Source organism: Hyperolius riggenbachi, chromosome 8, assembly GCF_040937935.1.
Source record: "Hyperolius riggenbachi isolate aHypRig1 chromosome 8, aHypRig1.pri, whole genome shotgun sequence".
Classification (NCBI taxonomy): domain Eukaryota; kingdom Metazoa; phylum Chordata; class Amphibia; order Anura; family Hyperoliidae; genus Hyperolius; species Hyperolius riggenbachi.
In genome coordinates this window covers 299,854,153-299,868,232 of record NC_090653.1, presented here as the reverse complement: position 1 = coordinate 299,868,232, position 14,080 = coordinate 299,854,153, and the positions used below count along the sequence as shown (strand labels likewise).

Genomic DNA, 14,080 nt, shown 5'->3' with positions numbered 1-14,080 from the left:
ACTGTACATACACATGTCTATCTCATCATGTCACATGTCACCTCGGGTATCCTTTAACAGTGGAAAATCATGACTTTTATGGTGTTCTGTTTAATTGGGGGGGGGGGGGGGGGTCTTCTTACTGCTGTTATTGTGCAGCCTCCAGAAAAGCCAAAGCAGAGAGATGGGTTTCTACCACTTCTGTTGGGAATTCCGGGACAAGTAATAAAATATAAATAATATAAATGTAAAATATTCAAAATGGGTGTTGGGATATATCAGGACTATGTAACATTGAGGCTGGTTTCACATATTATGCAAGGCGATCGTCCTGCGGCAGGAGAGCCCGGGGCAGAGCGATCGCACTGCACCATGGCTCCGCCCATATTACCCTGCGGGTGAGGGCGCTAACAGGGTAATATGTGTTAGTTTCCACTAAGAAATGCAATTGCACTGCAAATGTGTTCCTTCCTATTTCCACTTCCACAATTCCGTCGCAATCCAATGGGTGTATGGTGCGATTGCATCTGCGAATTGCAACTGGAGAGGTAAGGGTTTGTTCACACCTAGAGCGTTTTCACTATTTTTCAAGCGCCGGTGATTTGCAAAATCGCCCTGAAACCGCTTGTGCATTGATTCCCTATGATAAAGTTCACATCTGAGCAGTTAGTTTCCGCAAAGCGCTGCCTGTACCATTTTTAGGGCGATTTTGCTACAATGGAAGGTATAGGAAAAATGCAAAACACTCACAAAATCGCTTTGTGCGGCGATTGCGTTCACGCTAATACATTGTATTGATTCATTTCCAGGTCAAAGAGTTCACTGCCTGACTTGTGCCAGGAAGTGAAAAAACAAAAGCGCTCTGCAAAAGCGATTTACACAAAAACGAAGTGCGCAGGTAAATGCCGGGAAGAAAAAAAACGTGCAAAAAAAATCGAAAATCGCTGGCGTCACATGCCAGATTTTAGATGTGAACAAAACCTCACAGAGGGAGGAAAATATTTTGAATTGCAAGATTGCAGGAAAAAATTCTCATCACATACTTGCGATTGCTGGTTGATTTTCCTGCGCAAGAAAAATGCAAGAAGAGGACAACTGCAATCAGGAAAATGGCAAACGCATTGCAGTAACGGGAACGTTCGCTGCGAATTCCATTATTTTTTTACGTAGCTAGCGTCACTGATGTAACAATAGGGGGTGCGAGCCCTGCCCCCTAAAACAGGAAGTCGCGTCAGGGACTAGAGTGAGAAACGCACGTTGGAGCGCAGGGAAGACGGAAGGTATGTATCAGCCGCTGCCCGGACACTCATTAAGCTGGAGGGGAGCGCAGAGGGGAGAGCCCCGAGGTGAGGTAGGGTGGGGACCGTCCACCCTCCCCGCCGACTGTGGCGATGGCTTTCCCCTCATGCTGCGACCCCTCCAGCCCCCCAAAACGGGGGGGGGTTCTCAGAATTTCTGCAGAGGGGCCCGGTGGGGCCTAGTTACGCCCCTGGCTAGCGTTTTTCGATTCACAAGCGATCAGAAGCAGATCGTAGAACGCTGCTAGCAGAATACAGAAGCGCTAATTATCTGGAGACGTAATTGCGCTAACGTTGCCCCTGCTACGCATTGTGCAAAACGTTCAGATTGCACCCCACACACACAGGCCCCAATTCACTAAGCTTTATCAAACACTTTATCAAACGTTTGCTAATTTACCTCATGAGTAAAATCTAATTTTGAATTCACTAAGGTGTTATAGATTTATTGAACGTTTTATCGATAACACAATAAAGGTATAATAGGCGCCCTGTTGTAATAAAAAGCAGTTTAAAAAACAGAAAATAAATTTGAGGTAGCTTACCTCAGTGACGAAAAAATCTTTGTATTTTACAAAGGTTTTTATTAGTAGCACAGGCAACGCGTTTCGCGGGTCAGAGCCCGCTTCCTCAGGCCAATAACAGTGCCAAACTAAATGACAGATTCAGCAAAGGGAGCCTCTGAGGCTGCCCCCCTGCAACCCACCTTTGTGAGTAGTGTCTTACTTTTATTACGTTCCATTGTTTTTGACATACTACACCATTGGGCTCCCACTTTTGTCTTTTGTATCTTTTCACTAGAGGGTGTTTTTGACACCCACATCCCACTACGTTTTATCGATAAAACATTCGATCTATAACACCTTAGTGAATTCAAAATTAGATTTTACCCATGAGGTAAATTAGCAAGCGTTTGATAAAGTGTTTGATAAAGCTTAGTCCAGCAGTACCCGGCCGGCAGTGGCAGGGGATGAGTCCATGAGGGGGGGGGGGGGTCACACCCAGAATATCCATCCAATGAGGAGGCAGCGTATTGCCGCGCCCGCCATGCGGTCGTGTCCCGGGCGTATCTCTCTACGGGGTGACATCCGTCTCGCTCTCGGATGTGCAGCCATCGTCCACCTCCTCGTTCTGCCTCGAATTCTTGTATTTCAGGGCTTTAATTCTGAGAAGCAAAATGAGACAAAACGGCTTCAATCCACACAGCGTTAGCACATTCGATAAAGCAGAGAGCTGCTGATTTTAACCAACATTTAATGAAATGCCAATTCACAGTGAAAATACTGACTAATGAGGTAAATTACTGACTTGAGAGGTACCACTAGAGTGCTTTTTTGATCGTTTAGGGATTGCTTTAAATCACTAGCAATTTCCCTAAACGTTCTGCCAATGTAAATAAATATAACCAATTCCACAGTAGCGATTGTGATCAGCAAAATCACCATCACAGGACATGCAGCATTTTGGGAGCGTTCACGCTTCAATGTAAAGTATTGAAATGCTGGCAAATCGCTTATAAATTGCTACACATAGCGATTTGTGTGCGATTTTACATTACTGCAAACTGTAAAAAAAATAAATTGAAACAACCAATCATAATTAAAATCACTAATCGCAATCGCTGGCATAAAGCTGACACTTTTTAAAATCGCTACCAAAATCGCCGGAAAATGCTCATGAAATCTCTTACAAAATGCTGATTTACAAAGCTATCGCTTGTGCTTTGCGGTTTGTAGCGGGTTCCAGGCCTCAGGCGGGAGGCTGACCTTTGCGCTTGCCAAGCAGTTCAGTCTCCTATCTGCCGCCTACCAGTGCAATTTGGGTGCAAATGTAGAATTGCAGCTGTTGTAACACTATGGCCCAGTGCACACCAAAACCGCTAGCAGATCCGCAATACGCTAGCGGTTTTGGGAGCAGATTTCAGAGCGATTCTAGGCATAGAGAGGTTTTCTAAACATACCTAGCGGTTTTGGGTGCGTTTTTGTGTAGCAGATTACACATATTGTTACAGTAAAAGCTGTTACTGAACAGCTACTGTAACAAAAACGCCTGGCAAACCGCTCTGATGTAGTGTTTTTCAGAGCGGTTTTGCGTTTTTCCTATAATTTACATTGAGGACGAAACGCTTCAGAAAACCGCAAACGCGCAGCAGGAGGCGCGTTTGCGGCTTGGCAAAAACCTCAAACCGCCGGTGTGCACCATCCCATTGCAATACATTAGACAAGCGTTTTTACAGGCAGATGCGGCCGGCGGATCGCTCCAAAAACCGCTCGGTGTGCACTAGGCCTTAGTGTGTCAAGTACCGACATGTGGTGATGTTATCAGACGGCAGCGCTTAGATGTGACTCCATGGTGCGGTCGCCTGTCCTCCCCCAGTACTAAGTGCTAACAAGTTAGTGCAGGAGAGCAGCTGACAGGAGGTGAATTCACTGCCTGTCTGATGCCCATCTGAAAGAGGCCTTAAATGATTACTTAAGACTAAAAAAAAAAAAAAAAGAGTTTTTGGCCAATCATTGGTCAATCAAAAGTGGATGCGAGTACCAGGCTATAGGATACATTTCACTTCAGTGTAGTACAGCTAAGAAATAAAACATTAGGAGCAGAGACATAAGTCAAATATTGTTTCCAGTACAGGAAGAGTTAAGAAACTCCAGTTGTTATCTATGCAAAAGAGCCATTGAGCTCCACCACTTTCAAAGTCTCAGAGAGCTCTGTCTTCTGAAGCTTGTTATCTCAAGTGTCAGTCACTGTATTGTTTTTTTTTTCCTGCAGAGAACAGTTCAAAAGTTCACTGGGCTGCTCTGTAAAATCATATAGAATGCTGAGTAGTGTGTAAACTGCAAATTTAAGAGAATGCTGCAATGTTATAAAAAAACACTGTATACCTGAAAATAAAAATATGAGAATATTGTCTTTGCTACTAATGGTCTAGTAATTATCTGTACTACACATCCAATTCATTGTATCATTTTTTTTCCCCGCTTCAGTGTCTCTTTAAGCCTGGTACACAAATTCAACTATGATTGGCCAATCACTGACCGATTTTACCACCTCCATATAATATGAGAGCTTACCTACACAATCTGCTCATACTAGGTCAGTGATTGGCCAATCATAATTGAAAGTGTGTACCGGGCTTTACCCACCAGATTTGCAGCTGTGCATAAATATCTGGCAAGAGCAGTACATTTACCTCCGCGGTTACTGATAATATAATGACCAGTAGGAAACCCCGGGCAAATTTCAATTCTTTTGCCAGAGGGGGGGGGGGGGGGGAGGGGGATGGTATGTAAATATACTTCAAGGATTTTCCATAAAAATTAAAGAACTAAAACAATAAGGGCTGGTGCACACCAAAACCCGCTAGCAGATCCGCAAAACGCTAGCAGATTTTTAAACGCTTTTTTTTATTTTTATGAGGCGTTTTGCTAGCGTTTTGCGGATTGCTGCTGCGGTTTTCAGTATAGTAGATTTCATATATTGTTACAGTAAAGCTGTTACTGAACAGCTTCTGTAACAAAAACGCCTGGGAAACCGCTCTGAACTGCCGTTTTTCAGAGCGGTTTGCGTTTTTCCTATACTTAACATTGAGGCAGAAACGCATCCGCAATCCAAAAAATGCCTCACCCAGGCATTTTTCGTTTCTGCAAAACGCCTGCCGCTCTGGTGTGCACCACCCCATTGAGATACATTGACCAAGCAGATCCGCAGCCGCAAGCGGATCTGAAGACGCCCAAAAAGCCGCTCGGTGTGCACCAGCCCTAAGAGAATAATTTTAGCTTCTGGATATGATCGTTTTTCAAATCAAATATGCCAGTTTTGCAAACCTGATTTGTGAGATTCTCACGAACCAATCAGAGGTTTGATAAAAATCTTGTGAAAGAGCCGGTGATGACTTCGCTCAATCCTAGAAACGTGTCCTTAAAGTGAACCAGAGACGAAGCACCCTTGTGTATTTTACCATAGAAATCAGTGGGAACATTAGAGAAAACATTTACCATGCTCTCTGTTCCATCCTCACTGCTAAAAGTGTCTGTTATCTAGCTGAGATAAGAATCCCGGACTGAGCATTGAGTCTGGCTTTGCTATAATGACTCAGCTATAATGATTCCTGAGCAAAGCCAGCAGGGGGCAGGCTTGGACTTGAAGACAGCAAAGAACACAGTCTCAGCTATAATTATTCTGTAGCAAAGCCAGACCGACTGCTTAGTCGGGATTCTTATCTTAGAGGTGATAACAGGCAAATTAAACAGAGAACAATGTAACAAAGAGCAGATTAGGTGTTTACTGTCATGTTCCCACTGATTTATAAGGTAAAATACAAGAGGGTGCTTCATCTCTGGTTCTCTTTAAAGGGAACCAGAGAGGAAGCACCCTTGTGTATTTTACCATGTATATCAGTAAGAACATTAGAGAAAACACTTACCATGCTCTCTGTTTCCTCCTCACTGCTAAAAGTGTCTGTTATCAGCAGTCACAAGAATCCCAGACTGAGCAATTAAATCTGGCTTTGCTGGGAATGATTATTGCTGAGTCATTATAGCAAAGCCACAAGGGGGCAGGCTTGGGCTTGAAATAACACCACAGAAGACAGACTTAGCTATAATCTTTCTGTAGCAAAGCTAGACGGAGCAGCCTGACTGCTCAGTCGGGGATTCTTATCAGAGGTGATAACGGTCAGATTACACAGAGAACAATGAAACAAAGGGCAGATTAGGTGTTTACTGTCATGTTCCCACTGATTTATAAGGTAAAATACAAGAGGGTGCTTCATCTCTGGTTCTCTTTAAGAGGTACTGTATTTTTTGGACTATAAGACTCACTTTTTCTACCCCAAAAGTTTGGGGGAAAAAGTCACTGCGTCTTATAGTCCAAATGCAGCGAGTTCCTGACTTGTGAACGTCTGCCAATACCAAACTCCAACCCGCAGCAATGTCAGGGACTCCCTGTTCTGTGCCCATGTAGAGGAGGACAGAGGAAGAATGAGGACACGGGGACAAAGGGGCATTGAGGAAGACACAAGGCGGACACATGGGGGACACAGGAGGGGACAGAGGAGGACGCAGGGAAGACACAAGAGGTACAAGGAGCCACTAGGTACAAAGGGGGCATAATGGATGCACCAGGTTTAGTATTTTTTTCCCCCTGGTTTTGTCCTCTAAACCTAGGTGCGTCTTATATAGCGTCTTATAGTCCAAAAAATGCAGTAACTGTAAATAATCTGAGGTATGTGTAAGGTATATACACGATTGCTTTAGGCGACAGCAGGCAGCTGGCAGATGAGAAGAGTCTTATATTACAGGCGTACACAGTCACTGACGGTATATATGAGCTGTCGGTGATCAGATCACCTCCACACACAATGCATAATAGAGATGTAATAAAGGATTTGGGCTCATTACCTGCGCTTATATTCAAAGCCCCCAATCTTCCTCCTGGCTTTCAGGGGCCCGCTGTTCAGGAGTCTGTGCACCTGCGTGGAAACCGGAGATCAATAATCGTTACACATGCTTCATAGCCCAGCTACATACTACCAACAATCAACAAATTCTCATAGCAATCAGGATGTGTGTAATTTACACGCAACAACTGTGAGCCTTACAAGAAAATATTCTGTGCACCTATCCATACAGGCTTAAAGAGAAACTCCGACCAAGAATTTAACTTTATCCCAATCAGTAGCTGATGCCCCCTTTTACATGAAAAATCTATTCCTCTTCACAAACAGACCATCAGGGGGCGCTGTATGGCTGATATTGTGGCGAAACCCCTCCCACAAGAAACTCTGAGTACATACTCCTGGCAGTTTCCTGTCTGTGAACCGTGTTGCATTGTGGGAAATAGCTGTTTACAGCTGTTTCCAACTGCCAAAAAAGCATGCAGCAGCTACATCACCTGCCAGCAGTAAAAATATCACCATGTAATAAAGGTCAGAATGTAAATCAGGGATTTAAAAGATTTTACAACGGGCAAACACTAACTAAATCATTTATACATAATTATTTTCACTGGAGTTCCTCTTTAAAGGGAACTGAGCAGCTCCTGGCTTCAAATAGCTGCAAGGGCTGCCATTGTTCAGAAGCTCAACCCTCTGCTATTTTACAACTGGCATTATCCAGGCTAGGTGTGAAATTCTTCAACTGTAACTGATGTTTTCTGTTTGAAGTACAATGGGGGTTTGTTTGTGGTCAATTAAGTCTAATGAGGTGATTTCTTATCTGCCTTCCACCATCTCCTGCTCAGGGACTGCAGGTCCTTTACAGATGGACAAAGTGGCTATTTTAACCCTTAAATGTAAAAAAATGAGGTAAAATAAAAGTTTTTTTCACTCACTGACTACTTCCTGTGAGCTGCAAGCCCCGCCTCCTCATGTAAACACATAGGAACCCTGTTATTAAGACCAGCGCACGGAAAGTTGGAACATTATTGGAGCAAGACTACAGCAAATGGCTAAATGGAGGATTCTGATTGGTCGCTCTGAGCAGCTGCTCCACATTTGCCTAGTTCTTTCACACATGCCCAATTTTTGTTTTTGTACTGGTTTTGATAAATTTGCCCCACGGTTTCGTTTGTAATGTAGAAGATGCTGGATTATGTAGTCTGGCATCTTTGGTGCTCCTACTGCCTACTATGGGTGTCACATGGTCACACCTGACCGACCCGCCCACCAGCTGAATCCAGGGAGGACAGGAAGCGAGCTGTACTGCACATTTAGCCCACGATTATTGATAAGCACAGATTTCGCATAGGTGTAATTTTGCATCAAAATTTGCAATTACGATGCAAAATTGTGGGGCAAATCTTAATGACTGTAATCTGTAATTGTAATCATTTGTAATTTTGGTATAATGTTAGCGGTTAATAACAAAGCTTCCATACAATGCTATTGCTACCAAAAATTGCTGCATATGTTGAAAATAGTGTGTGTAGGTCAAAAAAAATAATTTTTCAAAAAGACATTGCACTTTTTAAAATAGATTTTCTCACAAACTGCAAAGGAAAAATGTTTTTTAAACGGTGATTAAAACCATTTTGCCTTTGCATTTTTAAAATCTTCTCAAATCTTTCTCAAAAACTACAAGGTCTTTTTGAAAAATTATTATTTTTTACTTATACCCACTTCCCCTTAAAGAGAATCTGTATTGTTAAAATCGCACAAAAGTAAACATACCAGTGCATTAGGGCAGTGTTTCTCAACATTTTATTGGTATGTACCCCTTTTCAAACCCTGTACTTGCAAAGTACCCCCTAGCATAGTAAACATTATTCCAAGTACCCCTTGAGAAATATATATTTAATCGTAGTATATGATAATTGGTTCTAAACAATTTCTAAGCATTTACAATTGCTTTTAATTAGCTAAAACACTAATTTGCTGTTGTTTAAATAGGATTTATCCTTTTCTAAAACTCTAAATTTGTTATTCTTGGTTAAGTTTTTCAAGCCCGAGTACCCCCTGGAATCATCAGAAGTACCCCCTGGGGTACGCGTACCACACGTTGAGAACCTAGGCATTAGGGGACACCTCCTATTACCCTCTGTCACATTTGCGCCGCTCCTCGCCGCATTAAAAGTGGTTAAAAACAGTTTTAAAAAGTTTGTTTATAAACAAACAAAATGGCCACCAAAACAGGAAGTAGGTTGATGTACAGTATGTCCACATATAGAAAATACATTCATACACAAGCAGGCTGTATACACCCTTCCTTTTGAATCTCAAGAGATCATTTGTGTGTTTCTTTCCCCCTGCAGCTATCTTCCACTGAAGTGTCAGGCTGTTTCTTACTGCAGAGTGCAGACAGCTCTGCCCATATGTAATTCATCAGTATGTGAAAGCCCAGCCAGCTCAGAGGAGGATTTATCCAGCTTGTAAAAGATAAGAGAGAAGAGAGAAGCTGCCCTAATCTAAATAATACACAGGCAGTGTGCAGAGAGGGGCCTGGAGGGGGGAGATGCATCACAGAACCACAACACTGAAGAACTTGGCAGCCTTCCAGACACAGGCTGACAAGTCTGACAAGAGAGAGATAAGTTGATTTATTACAGAGATGGTGATAGTAGAACGTGCTGCAGTAAGCCAGAACACATTAAAATAGCTTTTGGAACTTGTAGGATGATAAAAAACAGGATGCAATTTTTGCTACGGAGTCTCTTTAAAGAGACTCTGTAACAAAATGTTCAGCCTTATTTCTTCTATCCTGTAAGTTCCTATGCCTGTTCTATTGTGCTCTGGCTTACTGCAGCCTTTTCTAGTTGCACTGTCTCTGTAATATATCTAATCTTCTTTTCTTTGTCAAGCTTTTTCCACCCAGGGAGGAATGCACTGTTTCTGCTGTGATAGGGATAAGTTATGCACACCCCCTGCACGCCCCCTGCAGGCACTCCTGTGTTTGTATGAGTCACAGGCAATGTCTCTGCTCACAGCCAGCGTCTCTGCATGGCTTGTGGAGCTGAGACATTCCAAACAGCTGTGAGTGCAGAGAGATCAGTGCAGAGCTCAGACAAGCAGCTAAGGCAACACTTGGAGTAACATTCCAGTAATCAAGTCAGGCTTGAGAGGAGCCTCTGCAAACAGGCACCTGCTCTGATGATGTATTTCCTGTTTGGCGGCCATCTTCATTGTTTACAAAAACAATGGATAAAACAGTGATTTTATCACCAGAAAAGTAGCTGGGAGTGGCGAAAATGTCGCAGAGGGGGCTAGGAGAAGACAAGAAACAGGCTGGTACATTTATTTACGTAAGATTTTCACCGTACAGATTCTCTTTAACATATGTACCAATTTTGGTGACAATATCATGTATGGTGGCTGTGCTATTCACCGCTACAGTCGCCACAAAATTATGCGGCCCTCTTGGTTGTGCTGCTGACTGTCAGCCCCATAAAGTTTACAACTCAGCTGAGTCGCGGACTACTGTGCATGCGCCATCCTCTTAGGGCGCACCTCCCTATCACGCCCTAATGCACATGCGCAGTTCCTTAAAGGCGTTATCAAGGTAAAATGAACAAAATAAGCGCTACTTACCCGGAGCTTACTCCAGCCCCAAGCTCCCAGCATGCCCCTCGCCGCAGCTCTGCCATCAGCCATTCGCTGCAGCTGCCTCCCGGTCCCCGGCGATGACGTCAGGCCGACCTCCAGGTACTGCGCCAACGCGAGCGGCGCTGTCAATCACCACCACGTGGACCAGAGCGGACTGCACAGGAGGCCGGCCTAGAGGTCGGAGGAGCGGACCTGGAGGTCGGCCTGACGTCATCAGGGACTGGGAGGGAGCTGCGGCGAGGGACATGCTGGGAGCTTGGGGCTGGAGGAAGCCCCGGGTAAGTAGAGCTTATTGTGTTCATTTTACCCTGGTAACTCCTTTAAGACTGGACGTGCATGTGCGCAGAACGATACCATGTACAGGAGAGCGATTGGGTGGGGCGTACGACCGTGCAAGCACAGTAGTCCAAAACCCAGCTGGATCATAATGGCACAATGCAGGGGACTGGAAGGACACAGAGGGAGCAGAGGGACTGCAAGAGGGCAGGGAAGCCTTAGGTAAGTATAACTCCTAACCATGTACATAATTTTTTACTTTTCTGTTCAGTATATGAAATGCGCTGATCGGAAGCTGTAACCGGGGAGATGTCAGTAAAGTTGCGTCTCACCTGTTTGTCGGTTCCGGACACACCCCCATTTTCCACGGGGCTGCGCAGCTCGTCTGCGAAAACAGAGGGAGATTGTATATGAGCGGCATTCCGTGCGACCCCCACCGTAATTCCACATAAATTACTGAGACCGTTCCTGATTTATCACAGACAGGATGCAGGTCTGGGAGATCCCTAATAATGGTACCAGTTTACCTCAGATGCAATCCTTCCGCCAGATTTTTGTATAGAAAACCCGGCAGAATGCGGAGAAAATGGTCTGATTCTATGGTCGATTGGAATAAAGAAATTTGTCGTTCAGAATGTTAGATTTTACAATCATATCTGAAGAGAGAAAGTTTGAAGGCCTCAGACCTTTAGGGAGGGGTCTGTAGCCCCCCTTTGTAGGAGGAGACCTTTCGCAATGATTAATCCATTTCAGTAAATATATTGTGCCATTTCCACTGACTTTGTTTTTCCAGCTTTATATCTACAAAATCATCATCCACTCATAGGGCTCGATTCACAAAGCGGTGCTAACAGTTAGCACCCTGGTGAAAAGCCCTTTATCATGCCTAAACTCAGTTTAGGCATGATAAGTTTAGGTGTGATAAGTTTAGGCATGATAAGTTTAAGCGCCAACTACGTTAGCACCGCAGTGCACAGCTGATCAAAAGTTTTATGCTAGCAAAGTCTGGTGCACTTCGTATAAAGTTTAATGGCGCTGCTTTGCGTGCGGGACTTTGCAAGCGATCTAAACTTATCTAAACTTATCATGCCTAAACTTATCACACCTAAACTTATCACACCTAAACTTATCATGCCTAAACTGGCTTTTCACCAGCATGGTGCAATGGTTATCATGCCTAAAGTCTTTTAGGCATGCTAACTGGGTTAGCACCGCTTTGTGAATCGAGCCCCAGGCGTGATAACCATTGCACCACGCTGGTGAAAAGCCAGTTAAGGCGTGCTAAGTTTAGGCGTGATAAGTTTAGGCATGATAAGTTTATGCGTGATAAGTTTAGGCGTGATACGTTTAGATAAGTTTAGATCGCGCGCAAAGTCCTGCACGCAAAGCAGCGCCATTAAACTCTGCAACCTTTCGCGCACCAGACTTTGCTAGCGCAAAACTTTTGATCAGCTGTGCACTGCGGTGCTAACCCAGTTGGCGCTTAAACTTATCACGCCTAAACTTATCACACCTAAACTTATCACACCTAAACTTATGCCTAAACTGAGTTTAGGCATGATAAAGGGATTTTCACCAGTGTGCTAACTGTTAGCACTGCTTTGTGAATCAGGCCCATCTCCTCCAGGTAGATACTAAACATTAATATCATCCATTGTTCAGGCCTCTTTCACAGTGGGACATTGGGCCTGATTCACAAAGCGGTGATAACTCAGTTATCACACCTAAAAGACTTTAGGCATGATAACCTTTGCACCACACTGGTGAAAAGCCAGTTTAGGCGTGATAAGTTTAGGTGTGATAAGTTTAGGTGTGATAAGTTTAGGCATGCTAAGTTTAGATAAGTGTAGATAGCGTTCAAAGTCCCGCACACAAAGCAGCGCCATTAAACTCTATGCGAAGTGCACCAGACTTTGCTAGCGCAAAACTTTTGATCAGCTGTGCACTGCGGTGCTAATGCAGTTGGTGCTTAAACTTATCACACCTAAACTTATCACGCCTAAACTTATCACACCTAAACTTATCATGCCTAAACTGAGTTTAGGCGTGATAAAGGGCTTTTCACCAGGGTGCTAACTGTTAGCACCGCTTTGTGAATCAGGCCCATTGCGTTTGATGTGACGTTAAAGTCGCACAACGTGCCCCTAACGCAGCGCATGTAGGTTATGAAATTGGACGTTATTTTGCACTGTGTTATGGGTCTCTTGGTGCGCCGTTTTTGTCGCATGGAAAGAAAACGGCGCATGCGTTACATTTTTGAAAAAAAAACAAAAAACATTACTGAGCATGTGCAACAAACATAACGAAACAGATACATTGCTAAATGCACAGCATGCAGCACTTTTTAATAACGCTACAAGTTACACACTAACGCAACGTGTGCACTGTGAATGTCGCACAGACTTTGCATTGCTGTGCGTTACTCTGCGGTAAAGTATTTTCTAATGTGCAACTTTAATGCCCCACTGTGAAAAAGGCCTTTCTCAACCATACCCTGGAGGAACCCTGCAAGTACTTTGTGGGTCTCAAGGAACCCCTAAATTTATCTTGCAGGTAGCTGTTTATGTCACTAAGGGCACTTCATTGTAATGTCTCCTTATTCTAGTGTTTTTTTTATTGATTCTAGTCAGCGGCGTAGCTAAGGAGCTATGGGCCCTGGTGCAAGTTTCACATGGGGCCCTCCAAGCACTTTATACATAACAAGTGATACGGCGCACCAAAACCTGCCAAGAATTTCCACAGTGTCAGAGGTGCAGGAAGGGGGTGGGGAAGGGAACAGCTTGTTAACGATCACTACAGTGGCGTAGCTAAGGAGCTGTGGGCCCCGATGCAAGTTTTACAATGGGGCCCCCCAAGCACTCTATACATAACAATTGATACGGCGCACCAAAACCTGCCAATGGCAACTACAGTGTCAGAGGTGCAAGAAAAGGATGGGGAACAGTCTGTTAATGATTACCACTATTCATAGCATCTATAGAAGTCATTATTATGAGCACAGGACCAATAGAGAGCTAACACTGCAGTTGAGGGAGGGCCCTTCGGGGCCCCTCAGGTCCAAGGGCCCCGATGCGGTCGCAACCTCTGCAACCCCTATTGCTACGCCCCTGGATCACTACTACTATTCAGAGCATCTGTAGAAGTACCAGTAAGGGACCAATGAAGAGTTAAAATTGTGGTTGAGGGTGGGCCCCTCACGGCCCCTCTGGCCCATGGGGCCCGATGCGGTCGCAATCTCTCTACGCCCTATTGCTACGCCACTGATTCTAGTGCTTTTTTTAATTAATGTGCACATTATTATTCTGAATGCTTTTTCTACAAGTCCCCGTAGTATAGTGTGCCCTCTATCATACTTCCCCCAACCCCTACGATGGGGGAAATGCCAAGTAACCCCTGCAGAGCACTCAGGGAACCCCGGTGTTCCAGGGAACCCTAGGGGAGAAGGCCTGGGTTAGATCCTGAGAAATGTAAATAAATGAAACTTGTG

At 44.2% G+C, this 14,080-nt stretch overlaps 1 protein-coding gene across 2 annotated transcripts in view; it reads right to left on the bottom strand.

The window, feature by feature from the left end:
- Nucleotides 1–2,210: 2,210 nt before the first annotated feature.
- The window catches only part of CARD9 (caspase recruitment domain family member 9), a 113,939-nt gene continuing 102,069 nt past the window's right edge, over nt 2,211–14,080 (bottom strand). For both annotated transcript variants that reach the window (XM_068249232.1, XM_068249233.1), the window contains exons 11-13: nt 10,926–10,978; nt 6,680–6,750; nt 2,211–2,442 (exon numbers count right to left, since the gene is read on the bottom strand). In XM_068249232.1, the coding sequence (XP_068105333.1) occupies nt 2,352–2,442; nt 6,680–6,750; nt 10,926–10,978 (215 nt within the window). In that variant the 3' untranslated portion in view covers nt 2,211–2,351. The remainder of the gene's footprint in view (nt 2,443–6,679; nt 6,751–10,925; nt 10,979–14,080) is intronic.